At 31.0% G+C, this 14,688-nt stretch overlaps 1 protein-coding gene across 1 annotated transcript in view; it reads left to right on the forward strand.

Annotated features, from left to right (window-relative positions):
• Positions 1-2,353: 2,353 nt before the first annotated feature.
• The window catches only part of LOC137239356 (uncharacterized), a 36,994-nt gene continuing 24,659 nt past the window's right edge, over positions 2,354-14,688 (forward strand). The window contains exon 1 of the mRNA XM_067764557.1: positions 2,354-3,267. Coding sequence (XP_067620658.1) covers positions 2,455-2,580 — 126 coding nt within the window. The 5' untranslated portion in view covers positions 2,354-2,454 and the 3' untranslated portion in view covers positions 2,581-3,267. The remainder of the gene's footprint in view (positions 3,268-14,688) is intronic.

Raw genomic sequence — 14,688 nt, forward strand, 5'->3', positions numbered from 1 at the left:
AACAAGGTACAAGTTATAGATCTCTCAAAGTTCGTATTTATTTTTGACAATTTTTTTTCTGGAGGGCGTTAGCTTGGAAGAAAATCTGAAATCAGAAAAACAAATTGTCCAAAATCAGTACGAATTTTGAAAGATCCTAATTTGTACTTTGCTAGACTAAAATTGCTTGGGCTGCAAAACTGCATACTCAAAAAACTTCAAAAATTCTTAATATTAAGTTCCAAAATTACGTAGAATTTTCGAATTTTTTTGAAAACTTTTTTGTGTTTGCTTTGCATAGTTTTAGTTACAAAATTCATTGAAGTTTTTTCTTTGATTATCCAAAATAAAAAAAGGACTTTAATTGACGAAATTTGATAAAAATTGTCAAAGCTATTTTCGGATTCGCCGCTGTAGTTACCGCATGCAACTGCATTACTGATGTCAACGAATCCCCTCATTATCTCTTTATTTTTTAATTTCATATATAATGTTGACATTTTAAATTTTGTTTATTTTTAGCCCCTTTCAGTTACATTACTCTTTTTTTATCAGCATTTGGCGTCATTTTCGAAATCCATGTATCTCTGACCCATACATCACCTCCACCTTCAAATCAATTTACGTTACTCCATCTCCCAGGAGAAAATGAAACGAGTTTTAGTGGCCAGCAAATCGCTTTTAATTTTTTTGATCCTTTCACTATTTGCGTTTCCTGCAATACTTGATTTCTTTGTTTTTTGTTTTTGTTATTTTGTACATCTTTCTGCACGCTTAATGGTGATTTTTTTAATTTTCTTTGTTTTTATTTATTTTTTCACTTTTCAGTTCAAGTTTGAGTTGAATAAACCTCACCCATACTTTTTAGGATGCATTTATATAGTCGTAGTTCGTTTGTGTATGTAAAATTGTTGTAATTTTGTAACTCACATACGTGCAAATAATGGCGCTCTCTCCTTTTGTGAGAGAGAAAAATTTATATAAATTTACGTCACTTGTTTGCGTGCCGAGTCTACAAAAGGCAATCAAGTGGTTGCCGTATTTATAAATGAATTATAAACTAGTGGGGATATTTTTAACGTCAGACTATATATGCTTTGTTTCCGCCTATAGCTGTCTCATGTGTCGCATGTTGGTGATACATTATTGCTATAATTTGTTACTTCTAACTGTTGTTGTATCAAATTTAAAGACACTCCCTGAAGGTTTTGGGGATTGTTACCGATGTTGATGGTCCATTTTCCGGATTTAATATATCGGGGCACCTGGGAGTAGGGTTCTAATTTGGTCACACCGGCTACCAACGTGTTATACGGCACGCTCCCATGGATACGTTATTAAGACATTTTAGAAGAAGTTACAGCAAACCGCCAGCTTGTGCAGGGTTTGACCATAGTAAAGTCCTAGAGGATGGGTTTAAAGTAAATGATTTGTAACTTTTAGGACACTACACATCCGAGATATGCATTACGTATTACATATTAGGCTTACGTTTGACAAGATAGCAGGTTAACCTAGAATGATTCGTGGTTCCTTTTTAGGTCGCGCTTCTTATTATCTTCTTCGTTCGTAAATGGCGATCTAGCCTGTTCTGGCTCTTTTATATTGTGCTCTTTTACCTCGCTTTTTAGGAGGTGCTAAGGGTCGCAAGAAGACGTCCCGTGGCATTTCTGAGTGCAGTATTTTGACAGACCTGCAGCCTTTTGGGGTGTGTGTTTTTAGGTCGGGCAAACAAACTAGCGACGCTTAGTACATGAGCAATTCTAGAAACACGATCTAGCACACCTTCTTCGGAAATTTTCGAGATTTTTGAAAAACGCGTTTAACTAGTTAAGAAATTGGGATTCTATCTCCTTCTCTTTCTCTCTATTTCTTCAATATCTGCATTTGTCTACTTTATACTATGTTTATTTGTATATTTTCCTTTCTCTTGCTTTTTCTACACATCGTTCTTTCCTTATCTTTGTTCCATACATATTTATTATTATCTTTGTTTGATTTCTTTGGCTTTGGCTTTGAAAATCCATCACATTGAAATGGGATTGTTTAGACGTTAGAGCTTTTTCTCGTCGTTTATAGAAACAACACATACAGTAAAATTAATGTTTGGAGACTTTTGCTCGCCAAATATATAATTTTTTACTCTCCCATTCTCGTGCTCAGTTTTAGTTCTCTATCTCTTCATTATACGGGTGTGCCCATTTTCTCAAAGTATTGTTGTTGCCATTTAACCGGTTAGCGTTTGCCAAAATACTCAAAACAATTGTACTCCCTACAAATTCACTCACCGCTACTCAGCGTCGCTCTCACCAGCGCAACAAAGCAAGTGCCTTCGACGCGTTTGTAGCAGCGTCGTTTTATTGTAGCAAGGCGCTCACATGACAAACAGCTAGCAACTCGTAAGTTCATCAATTTTCCCAAAGAGTCGGACCACAACGCGTCGAAAACATTACCTGCCGCATCAGTCGCCATCAAATGATGAAACTGAGCTCAACTCGCAGCAACTCTACTCTGTTGAATGTTGTAATCGACCAACGACTTAGAATTGACACCTGTCGATATCTAATGGAAATTCAATCGCGTCGTCTAGCGGGAGAATAGAATTTAAAAAAACAAAATTTGAGAATTGTGTCTATGAAATAAAAAAATCTAAAATAAAAAACAAGTAACATATTAACCCCTTAAAAGCCACGCACAAAGTAACAACAACGCCGTTAGTTGTGAAACGCCGGCAGTTAGCAGATTGAACACAGCACCGCCCTATTTGGTCGTAATAAAAATAAGTGTCAATAGCAACAAAGAGCTGCATTAAATGCATTGAAGAGACGCAACGACAAAAGGTTAAAAAAATTTAAAAAAACATTTTTGCAACCTCACAAGCCAAATTTTTTGGTTTATTTCAAACTCAAATCCGCAAAAGAGTTTTTGCAAAATTGTGAAAAATAAAAATTATAATATTTTAATATTTTATGAGCACGTTTGTCAATTGACGTCAGCATTCACCTCGCAAAAAAATTACTAAACAAAAAGGCACTAACAAAATTGTTAAGGCGATTTTTGTATGAGTAAAAAGTGTAACAAAATAAATAAAAAATAAACAACAAAGAAGTACAGTGTTAAATTGAAAAAATTAAAAAACAAATTTTTTTGGCACACGCGCATCCGTTGGAACCATCTGAGTAAAAAAAAAAATTACTCAACAAGCAGAACAAAGAAAAGAATTGTCGTTTATATACACAAACAAAAATTTTGTGAAAGAAAAGTTACTGAAAAAAAATTTATCAAAAGGTAATTGGAAAAAATTCCACATAGAAACATCATCAAATCAAGTTAAAAAAAAATGCGATGTGTCTCCACTATTTCTCCACACACTACTTCCATGTGAGCGTATTTTAGTCGCAAATGTAGATGTATATACATGTAAAAGAACACGGCTAACGACAAAAAAGAAATACACTCATAGACTATGTGATGCACTGGCCTACTGTGCTACGTGAGAATCTCACTGAAGTGCGAGTTGTCCATTGCAGTCACAGCAAAGCAACTGTGAGCAAAAACCAGAGTTTTTTTAGGATTTATTTGATTTAATTTTAACGTATGACAGAGACAGTGACTTACTATATCTGCAAAGATCATTAGTTGTATACGTCAAATAAACACCAAAATGCAGTACTAATATTTATTTCTAAATTTATTAAGTATTCATAATTTGTTTTCTTCTTTTAATCTTTAAAATTTTTCTGGGGCGATTTCTTGCTCATTTCGGTAAGCTAGTTTTATTTCTCTCTTTCGCAATGTTTTCTTTAATTATTCCTTCAAGTAAATTTTTGAATGTGCTGGTATAGTTTTTGAAGTATTATTTGAAAAAAATGATCTTTCTTGGTAATACATTTTCTTGGAGCACTTCTTAGGTCGCAAAGTCTTCGCGAAATACGCCCTTTAGTCTTTCATATTGATGTTATATTACAGGTGTACATTTAGTGTTATATCGGGGAAAAATATTAAAAGTTGTCTATTTCAAAATTAGCCTAAGTAAGTTTGGGTTGAAGGCAGGAAGAAAAATTACTTATATCAGAGGTTGTTTGTAAGATAAACCTCACTAAATATATAATGTTCTCGTTTATTCCTGTTGTTCTTATTTAAAGACACCCATTCAAACAAACGCAATTCAAATAAAAACAATTTGTAGCCACAGCTGATTATCACTTTAGTCAATGAATTATAAATAATTAATTGTGATTAGATGACTGCTAGGCGCACTTGATTACACAAGACTTGATAACAAAAACGTAATTTCCGTTGAATCTAAATGTTTGTGAATGTATAATATGTAAAACTTATTATAAAAGATTAATATTGCGCGAAATCAATGTCTTGTTTACTTTTTTTGTTTTAATGCATAAGGCTAATTAGTTAAACAAAAATATAAGAAAATATAGTTAAAGGAAAATAAAGCAAGACAAATAATAAGTAAAGAAATAAAGTAAAAAAAAAAATAAAAATAAAGAGCAAATAAATATTATGAGAAGTAAGAAAAATAAAAAACAAGAAACTTACATATATGTATAAAAAAATTTAAAAAGGCAATAAAATGGAGGATATAATGATCAAATTACTACAAATTATAAAAATTAAAAACGTAAACAAAAAGGAGAGAATTAAAAAGAAAAATTTGCCAAAACAAACAAAAATTGTAATAAAACTTATAAAAAAAATGATTAAATTATATAAACACAATTTGCAAAAATATTCAAAAAAATACAAAATATTACAAAACTGGTCCTAAAATTACGAACACTTAATACATTGCCAAAACAAACAAAAACAAGTAAGGAAGGCTAAGTTCGGGTGTAACCAAACATTACATACTCAGTTGAGAGCTATGGAGACAAAATAAGGGAAAATCACCATGTAGGAAAATGAACCTAGGGTAACCCCGGAATGTGTTGTTTGTACGATATGGGTATCAAATGAAAGGTGTTAATGAGTATTTTAAAAGGGAGTGGGCCTTAGTTCTATTGGTGGACGCCTTTTCGAAATATCGATATAAAGGTGGACCAGGGGTGACTCTAGAATTTGTTTGTACGATATGGGTATCAAAAGAAAGGTGTTAATGAGTTTTTTAAAAGGGCGTTGGCCTCAGTTCTATAGGTGGACGCCTTTTCGAGATATCGCCATAAAGGTGGACCAGGGATGACTCTAGAATGCGTTTATACAATCAATATGGGTATCAAACGAAAGGTGTTAATGAGTATTTTAAAAGGGAGTGGGCCTTAGTTCTATGGGTGGACGCCTTTTCGAAATATCGATATAAAGGTGGACCAGGGGTGACTCTAGAATTTGTTTGTACGATATGGGTACCAAATGAAAGGTGTTAATGAGTATTTTAAAAGGGAGTGGGTCTTAGTTCTGTAGGTGGACGCCTTTTCGAGATATCGCCATAAAGGTGGACCAGGGTTGACTCTAGAATGCGTTTGTACATTATGAGTATCAAACGAAAGGTGATAATGAGTATTTTAAAAGGGAGTGGGCCTTAGTTCTATAGATGGACGCCTTTTCGATATATCGCCATAAAGGTGGACCGGGGGTGACTCTATAATGTGTTTGTACAATATGGGTGTCAAATTAAAGGTATTAATAAGAATTTTAAAGGGGAGTTGTGGTAGTTGTATATGTGAAGGCGTTTTCGAGATTTCGACCAAAATGTGGACCAGGGTGACCCAGAACATCATCTGTCGGGTACCGCTAATTTATTTATATATGTAATACCAAGAACAGTATTCCTGCCATGATTCCAAGGGCTTTCGATTTCGCCCTGCAGAACTTTTTCATTTTCTTCTACTTAATATAGTAGGTGTCACACCCATTTTACAAAGTTTTTGCTAAAGTTATATTTTGCGTCAATAAACCAATGCAATTACCATGCTTCATCCATTTTTTCGTATTTGGTATAGAATTATAGCATTTTTTTCATTTTTCGTAATTTTCGAAATCGAAAAAGTGGGCGTGGTCATAGTCGGATTTTGGCCATTTTCTATACCAATACAAAGTGTGTTCAGATAATTATGTGAACTGAGTTTAGTAAAGATATATCGATTTTTGCTCAAGTTATCGTGTTAACGGCCGAGCGGAAGGACAGACGATCTACTGTGTATAAAAGCTGGGCGTGGCATTAAATTTATCCTGGACAAATCAAATGAAAAAGGGCGGAGCCACGCCCATTTTGAAGTTTTCTTCTGTTTTTGTATTTTGTTGCACCATATCATTACTGGAGTTGAATGTTGACATAATTTACTTATATACTGTAAAGATATTAAATTTTTTGTAAAAATTCACTTAAAATTTTTTTTTTTTTTAAAGTGGGCGTGGTCGTTCTCCGATTTTGCTAATTTTTATTAAGCATACATATAGTAATACAAGCAACGTTCCTGCCAAATTTCATCATGATATCTTCAACGACTGCCAAATTACAGCTTGCAAAACTTCTTAATTACCTTCTTTTAAAAGTGGGCGGTGCCACGCCCGTTGTCCAAAATTTTACTTATTTTCTCTTCTACGTCATAAGTTCAACCCACCTACCAAGTTTCATCGCTTTACCCGTCTTTGGTAATGAATTATCGCACTTTTTGTATTTTTCGAAATTTTCGATATCGAAAAGTGGGCGTGGTTATAGTCCGATATCGTTCATTTTAAATAACGATCTGAGATGAGTGCCCAGGAACCTACATACCAAATTTCGTCAAGATGCCTCAAAATTTACTCAAGTTATCGTGTTAACGGACGGACGGACATGGCTCAATCATATTTTTTTCGATACTGATGATTTTGATATATGGAAGCCTATATCTATCTCGATTCCTTTATACCTGTACAACCAACCGTTATACAATCAAAGTTAATATACTCTGTGAGCTCTGCTCAACTGAGTATAATTACGAAGAAAATAATTGCGAAACAAATTTTAAATAATTTTTTTAATTTACAAAAATAATAATTACAAAAAATTGCGAAAAAAACTAAGAAAAAGAGACAAAGAGAAATAAAAAAAACTTGACACTAAATTATGAAATACTTATTCAATGAAATACTAAAAAAATAATTAAGTATAATAATAATAAAAATTATGTTATAATAAAGAAATATTTAAAGCAAAATTACAAGCAATAAATAAAAAAAAAACTAATAAAAGTAATTAAATAAAACATTTAAAACAATTCAAACAATGAAGATAAAATTAAAAAATGTTTATTAAAATATAAAAAAAGTAATGAAAAAATAAAGAAAAAACATTAAAACTATGAAATATAAAAAATAGTATGGTAAAAACAAAAAAATCCAAAGAATAATATAAAGTAAATGTAAAAACTGAAACAAAGTAAAATTGAACTTAGGAAAAAAATAAAATAAGAAATCGAAAGAAAAAATGTAGTAAAAAAATAAAAAAATTTAATAAAAAAGTATAGTTAAAAAATAAAAAAAAAAGTGAAAGTGGAAAATGTAGTAATGGGATTTAAAAAAATTTAAATAAAAAATTAAAAAAGGATATTAAATATCTATAAAAATTTAATAAAATAAAAAATATATAAAATATATGCAAAAAGTTTGAAATAATAATCGAATAATCAAATCAATATGAACAAAATTAAAGGAAAAAAAAAAATAAAAAAATACAGTAGCAAAAAAGTACGAATTAAAGATAAAAAAAAAAATAAATAAATGTAAGGCGCGATAACCTCCGAAGAGATCTAAGGCCGAGCTCCTCTTCCAATTTGCGTCGTGCTTCTCTTGATTTTACCTACAAATTGGCCGGACGGGACCTACATGTTTTATGCCGACTCCGAACGGTATCTGCAAGGCAGATGAGTTTTCACTGAGAGCTTTTCATGGCAGAAATACACCCGGAGCGCTTGCCAAACACTGCCGAGGGGCGACCCCGCTTAGAAAAATTTTCTTCTAATTGAAAAACCTCATTTCTAAAATTTTGATGTTGCTTTGCCCGGGGTGCGAACCCAGGGCATACGGTGTGATAGGAGGAGCACGCTACCATCACACCACGGTGGCGGATAAGACGCAATAAAAATAAAGCAACAAAATTAAGATAGAAAATGTTCAAAATAAATGAAAGCAAAATTAAAATCAGCGAAAAAAGAAAAGAAAGAGAATACATGGAAAGAAGAAAAAACAAACATAAAAAAGGAAGAAATAAAAAACAAAAGAAGGAAAAAAACAAAATAAGAAAGCAAAAACAGGAAACAAAGAGAAAAAGACAAAAAGAAAAAACTCGAAAAAATTGGAGATGAAAGAGAAAATAAGAAAAGCGAAGAAAATAAGAAAATTAAATAGAGGAAAATAAAAACAGAAGAAAATAAAAAAAGAAGAAAAAAAAGAAGAATAAAAGAAAGGAAAAGAAAAAAGTGTAATATATTTTAATTTAAAAGCAGAAAACAAAGAAGAAGAAAAAAATAGGAAATGAAAAAAAAGGAAACAAAATAAAAATAAAAAAGGAAGGGAAAAAGAAAAAAAGAAGAATACGAAAAAACAAGATTACAGGAAAAGAAGAAAATAAAAAAAAATGTATAATAAAAAAGAAGAAAATAAAAAAGAAGAATATATTTGAATTTAAAAGCAGAAAACATAAAAGGAAAATATAAGAAATTAATATAAAGGAAAAAATAAAAAAGACAAAAAGAAGAAAGAGACAAAAATAAGAAAAATAAAAGGATTTACAATTATTATCTTCATAACTGCTAAAACTACAATCCTAAAAATCAGTAAAGAATGCCTTTAAACAGTGAAAATTACGCACTAGTTATTAGTTATAATAAAAAAAGGGTTCGAAAGTAAAACAAAATTTCAAAGTTTTCAGATAAGAAATTACCAAAATAAATCCTGCTATTAATAACAAATTTAAAAATATGTTTCGTCAAAATTAAAAATCAAAGCTTTCGTCTCTCCATATCAATTTTTTCGTTCTCGTTTTGTTATATTTTATATAAATTCATATGTCAATTGAAATTTTAATAGCTTCTTTTAATGCACTGCGACAGATGAAAATTCTTGTCACCATCACAATTAATCACAATTCACAAACTTCCATTATATATGCACTAAAATGATATCCATCAATCAACGCGTTTACTTAGTTGCCATGGAAATTAGTGAATAAATCAATGTCTTCGAATTTAGATGTATACATATGTACATACACACTTATAACCCGTAATTGTGCACTTGATTTAATTTACGAATATATATCTTATACAATTTTCCGTTGTTGTGCAATCTTTATTTTCAATTGATCATATCATTTATTTTACCTTCAGAAGTGCCATCGAACTTCTCTTTTATATATATTCGCACGTGTATGTAGAAGTACTTATGCGAATAACATTGAACTTGAAAATACTATATTTTTCCTATACTTTATCTTATTGTTTGTCAGTTCGTCCACACATTTGTTACGTTTATATCTACACAATCAAATTTGTTACTGCTGCAAGTATCCAAAAACTTAATGCATTTCTTCTTATGATCAACTGTATAAGCAGCTAACTTAGTTTTTGATTGCTTTAGCCGTCAGACTGAACGTGACATGAATCAAATTGACCATTGTCTCAGCGGTTTTGTTGTTTGGCTATTGATGGTTGTTGACCTTCAAGTTCAGCGCTTAAGTTCAAAGATTTTATTGACAGTCATACTCTTTTTGATATCTTCTTCGAATAAGTAAACAAATTCGAAGGATTAAAATTTGGTAAGACTATTTTAGTTTGTTGAAAAGATTAGAATAATAACTGAAATCCAATTAAATAAGAAAAAAATTGTGGAATTAGCTGTCTAGAGTTCTGCTATCTAATTTGGATTATTGGGGAAGTTACTTGGGAAAAATTAGAAAATTGAAACAACTCAACAGCGTTGAAATAAATTGCATTTTTCTTAAAAAAATTGAAGTTTATTGGGAAAAGCAGAAAATTTCTTAACAAAGACAAAAAAAGAAACAAAAATAATAAGGCCCTGTCCGACTGTGCCTAAGTCTTTATACCTTTCATGAATTAACCTGAGCAATAATCTTATCCAATTCGCTATATCCGAATAATCGACTGTATAAGAAACGAAATATATAGAGAAAAGATGTACACAAGCGACTATTTCGATAAATTTCAAATACATAATTGATTGGTAATCCTCTGGCTCCTGTTGTCTACATTAGGTAGCTGTGACTATGAACCTCCTTATCTAGGATGTAAACTAAAAACAAGACCGATCTCTTCTCTGATTAAACTTGAAGCTTCTATCTAATAAGTTGAGGAAAATGTTGCAAAAAATCCCTTTTACCTGAAAATGGATTATATGGGGGGCATATGCTATTGTGGTTCGATCCGATTGGTTTCGAAAAATGTTTAATCGGTCACCAAAATATAGCGGCACGCCAAATTTCATCAAGATATCTCCAAAATTGTGCAATTGAGTTTGCGTTCAACTTAACGATGACGATCTCCTGACCATTTCGGTATACTTATTGGTGGGTCTATATCTGTTCCTTTTTGTTTTAAGGCATAATAACGAAATACACGAAAAAAAACAATTGAACGAAACAAAGAAAATTACAAAGTAAAAACGAAAAGTAAATGTTTGTTAAAGAAAAAAGTCAATAAAAAATAAAAAAGCAAATGAATTAGAAAAATATCAAAATAATTAAACAAATAATTTTTTTTTAAATTAAAGAATAAACAAATTATGAAAAAAGGTGATTAAAAAAATTTATGATTTGAACAAAAATATGTAAAAAAAAGTTCAGTCTTTAAAAAGAAATATGTAAAGACAAAATATATATTATTTAAAAAAAATAATCAAAAAAAAAAAAAAAAAATATTAAAAAAAAAAATTAATTCATAAAAAATATGTCACTTAAAGAAAACTATTTGAAAAAAAAAAACAAAATTAGCAAAAAGTACGGAATACAAAAAAAATATTAAAAAAATAAATTAGGTTTGAAAAATCTAAAAACAAAAAGGAATTACAAAATAAAATATGAAAAAATACAAGTACTATAAAGAAAGTAGACACAAAAACCTAAAAAATTGTTATTAATTACAATCAAATAAAAATAAATTAATTAATTACAGTAAATAAAGTAATTACAAGAAAAAAGTGAATTATGAAAAAAATTTGTTATAGAAAATTATCTAATATCAATAAAAAAAAATAATGCTAGAAAAATTTCCAAATTGTTTTTTGTGTTGTTTTTTATTTATATATATATATATTTTTTTTTTGATATTTTTTTTTTTGATATTTTTCTTCATTATACCTCATTCTGGACCATAACGAACTTTTTTTAAGACAAATAGCCACTTCATAAAAAACCGTCACCGATTTCAAAGAAAATTAAAAAAGAAATTATTATTAGGAACTTATAAACAATATAAAAATTCAAAAAATTGCATTTAAGAGAACATGAAAACAATATGCTAACTCCATAAGCTTTGAAAAAAAAAAAAATATATAAATTAAACATGAAATTAACAAGTAAGGAAGGCTAAGTTCGGGTGTAACCGAACATTACATACTCAGTTGAGAGCTGTGGTGACAAAATAATGGAAAATCACCATGTAGTAAAAAGAACCTAGGGTAACCCTGGAATGTGTTTGTATGACATGGGTATCAAATGGAAGGTATTAAAGAGTATCTTAAGAGGGAGTGGGCCATAGTTCTATAGATGGACGCCATTTAGGGATATCGCCACAAAGGTGGACCAGGCCTGACTCCAGAATTTGTTTGTACGATATGGGTATCAAATGAAATGTGTTAATTGATAATTTTAAAAGGGAGTGGGCCTAAGTTCTACGATATGGGTGTTTGTACGATATGGGTATCAAATGAAAGGTATTAATGAGTATTTTAAAAGGGCGTGGGCCTAAGTTCTATAGATGGACGCCTTTTCGAGATATCGCCATAAAGGTGGACCAGGGGTGACTCTAGAATTTGTTTGTACTATATGGGTATCAAATGAAAGGTGTTAATGAGTATTTTAAAAGGGAGTGGGCCTTTGATCTATGGGTGGACGCCTTTTTGGGATATCGCCATAAACGTGGACCAGGGGTGACTCTAGAATGTGTTTGTAAGATATGGGTATCAAATTAAAGGTATTATTGAGGGTTTTAAAAGGGAGTGGCCCTTAGTTGTATATGTGAAGGCGTTTTCGAGATATCGATCAAAATGTGGACCAGGGTGATCCAGAACATCATCTGTCGGGTACCGCTAATTTATTTATATATGCAATACCACGAACAGTATTCCTTCCAAGATTCGAAGGGCTTTTGATTTCGCCCTGCAAAAGAGTTTAGTAAAGATATATCGATTTTTGCTCAAGTTATCGTGTTAACGGCCGAGCGGAAGGACAGACGGTCGACTGTGTATAAAAACTAAGCGTGGCTTCAACCGATTTCGCCCTTTTTCACAGAAAACAGTTATCGTCCTAGAAGCTAAGCCTCTACCAAATTTCACAAGGATTGGTTAATTTTTGTTCGACTTATGGCATTACAAGCATCCTAGACAAATTAAATGAAAAAGGGCGGAGCCACGCCCATTTTGAAATTTTCTTTTATTTTTGTATTTTGTTGCACCATATCATTACGGGAGTTGAATGTTGGTATAATTTACTTATATGCTGTAAAGATATTAACTTTTCTTTTAAAATTTGAATTTAAAAAAAATTTTTTTAAAAAGTGGGCGTGGTCGTTCTCCGATTTTGCAAATTTTTATTAAGCAGACATAAAGTAATAAGAGTAACGTTCCTGCCAAATTTCATCATGATATCTTCAACGACTGCCAAATTACAGCTTGCAAAACTTCTAAATTACCTTCATTTAAAAGTGGGCGGTGCCACGCCCATTGTCCAAAATTTTACTAGTTTTCTATTCTGCGTCATAAGCTCAACTCACCTACCAAGTTTCATCGCTTAATGCGTATTTGGTAATGAATTATCGCACTTTTTCAATTTTTCGAAATTTTCGATATGGAAAAAGTGGGCGTGGTTATTGTCCGATATCGTTCATTTTAAATAGCGATCTGAGATGAGTGCTCAGGAACCTACGTACCAAATTTCATTAAGATACCTCAAAATTTACTCAAGTTATCGTGTTAACGGACAGACGGACGGACATGGCTAAATCGAATTTTTTTTCGATACTGATGATTTTGATATATGGAAGTCTATATCTATCTCGATTCCTTTATACCTGTACAACCAACCGTTATGCAATCAAAGTTAATATACTCTGTGAGCTCTGCTCAACTGAGTATAAAAAGGGTATTAATTAAAAAGGGCTTTACCTTGAAATTTTTATTTGACTAGAGCTTGGTGTGGGTCGTGTTAAATTATTAATTTGCACCTAAATTTTCTTTAGCAATTTTATCACTTCCTTGCGAATTCGACTTATTTATTTGCTTTTAATTTTATTGCTGCTTTTATATTCATACAATTGCTAAAAGTTTTGTAATTTTTTTGTTTATTTTGACTTTGATTACGTTCTTGATTAGATATTTCATATAAACTATGGTGTTATTGTAGTTAAATGGCGGTAATTTTTTGCATTTGTGCCCCAATTCGAAAAACCTTGTGAGACTTAAACAAGATGATACATTTTTATACTCAGCTGAGCAGAGCTCACAGAGTATATTAATTTTGTTCGCATCATGGTACCCCGTAACGGCATAACCTAATCGAGATAGATATAGACTTCTATATATCAAAATGATCTGGGCAAAAAAGAAATTCATTTAGCTATGTCCGTTCGTTCGTCTGTCCGTAAACACGATAACTTGAGTAAATTTTGAGGTATTTTAATGAAATTTGGTATGTAAGTTCTGAGCACTCATCTCAGATCGTTATTTAAAATTAACGAAATCGGACTATAACCACGCCCAATTTTTCGATATCGAAAATTTCGAAAAACCGAAAAAGCGCGATAATTCATTACCAAAGACGGGTAAAGTGATGAAACTTGGTAGGTGAGTTGACCTCATGACGCAGAATAGAAAATTAGTAAAATTTTGGACAACGGGCATGGCACCGCCAACATCTAAAAGAAATAATAAATAATTTAAAAGTTTTGCAAGCTGTAATTTGGCAGCTGAGTATTAGCCTTCCTTACTTGTTTTTGTTTTTTTTTTTTGTGAACTTTGAAGAAATTTCGCATAGACGTATGAAAATTTCGCTGTTAATTGTGGGATGTACTGCAGAAAAAATTCCAAACTATTTTCTATTCCAATTAGTGAAATCACCGAAACTATCTAGTACGGAAAAAAAAATAAAAAACATTAAAAAACCCAAAAGAATAAACAACTTAGTGGGAGAGAAACGAAAAAAGACTGAAAGGAAAATAATAAAGAAAGAAAAAGGATATAAAATACGAAAAGATAAAAACTAACATAAAAACGGAAAAAGTGCACGTGTATTAAAAAGCGAAGCAATTTTGCATAGTATTGTCATTGACATAACTTAAAACAAGAAAAATTAATAGATAAATTAAAACAAAAATCTATTAAAAAAATACAATTTGCTATTTGGCAAGTACCATTGAAAACAACTTGTGACTTGCTTGCTTAACAAGAAATTTGTGAACATGTGAATAAATACATATATTTTTATTTTGAAAACATTAAACAGTAAAAAAATAAGCACATACGTAACATAAATCAAAAATATAT

Source organism: Eurosta solidaginis, chromosome 2, assembly GCF_040869045.1.
Source record: "Eurosta solidaginis isolate ZX-2024a chromosome 2, ASM4086904v1, whole genome shotgun sequence".
Lineage (NCBI taxonomy): Eukaryota > Metazoa > Arthropoda > Insecta > Diptera > Tephritidae > Eurosta > Eurosta solidaginis.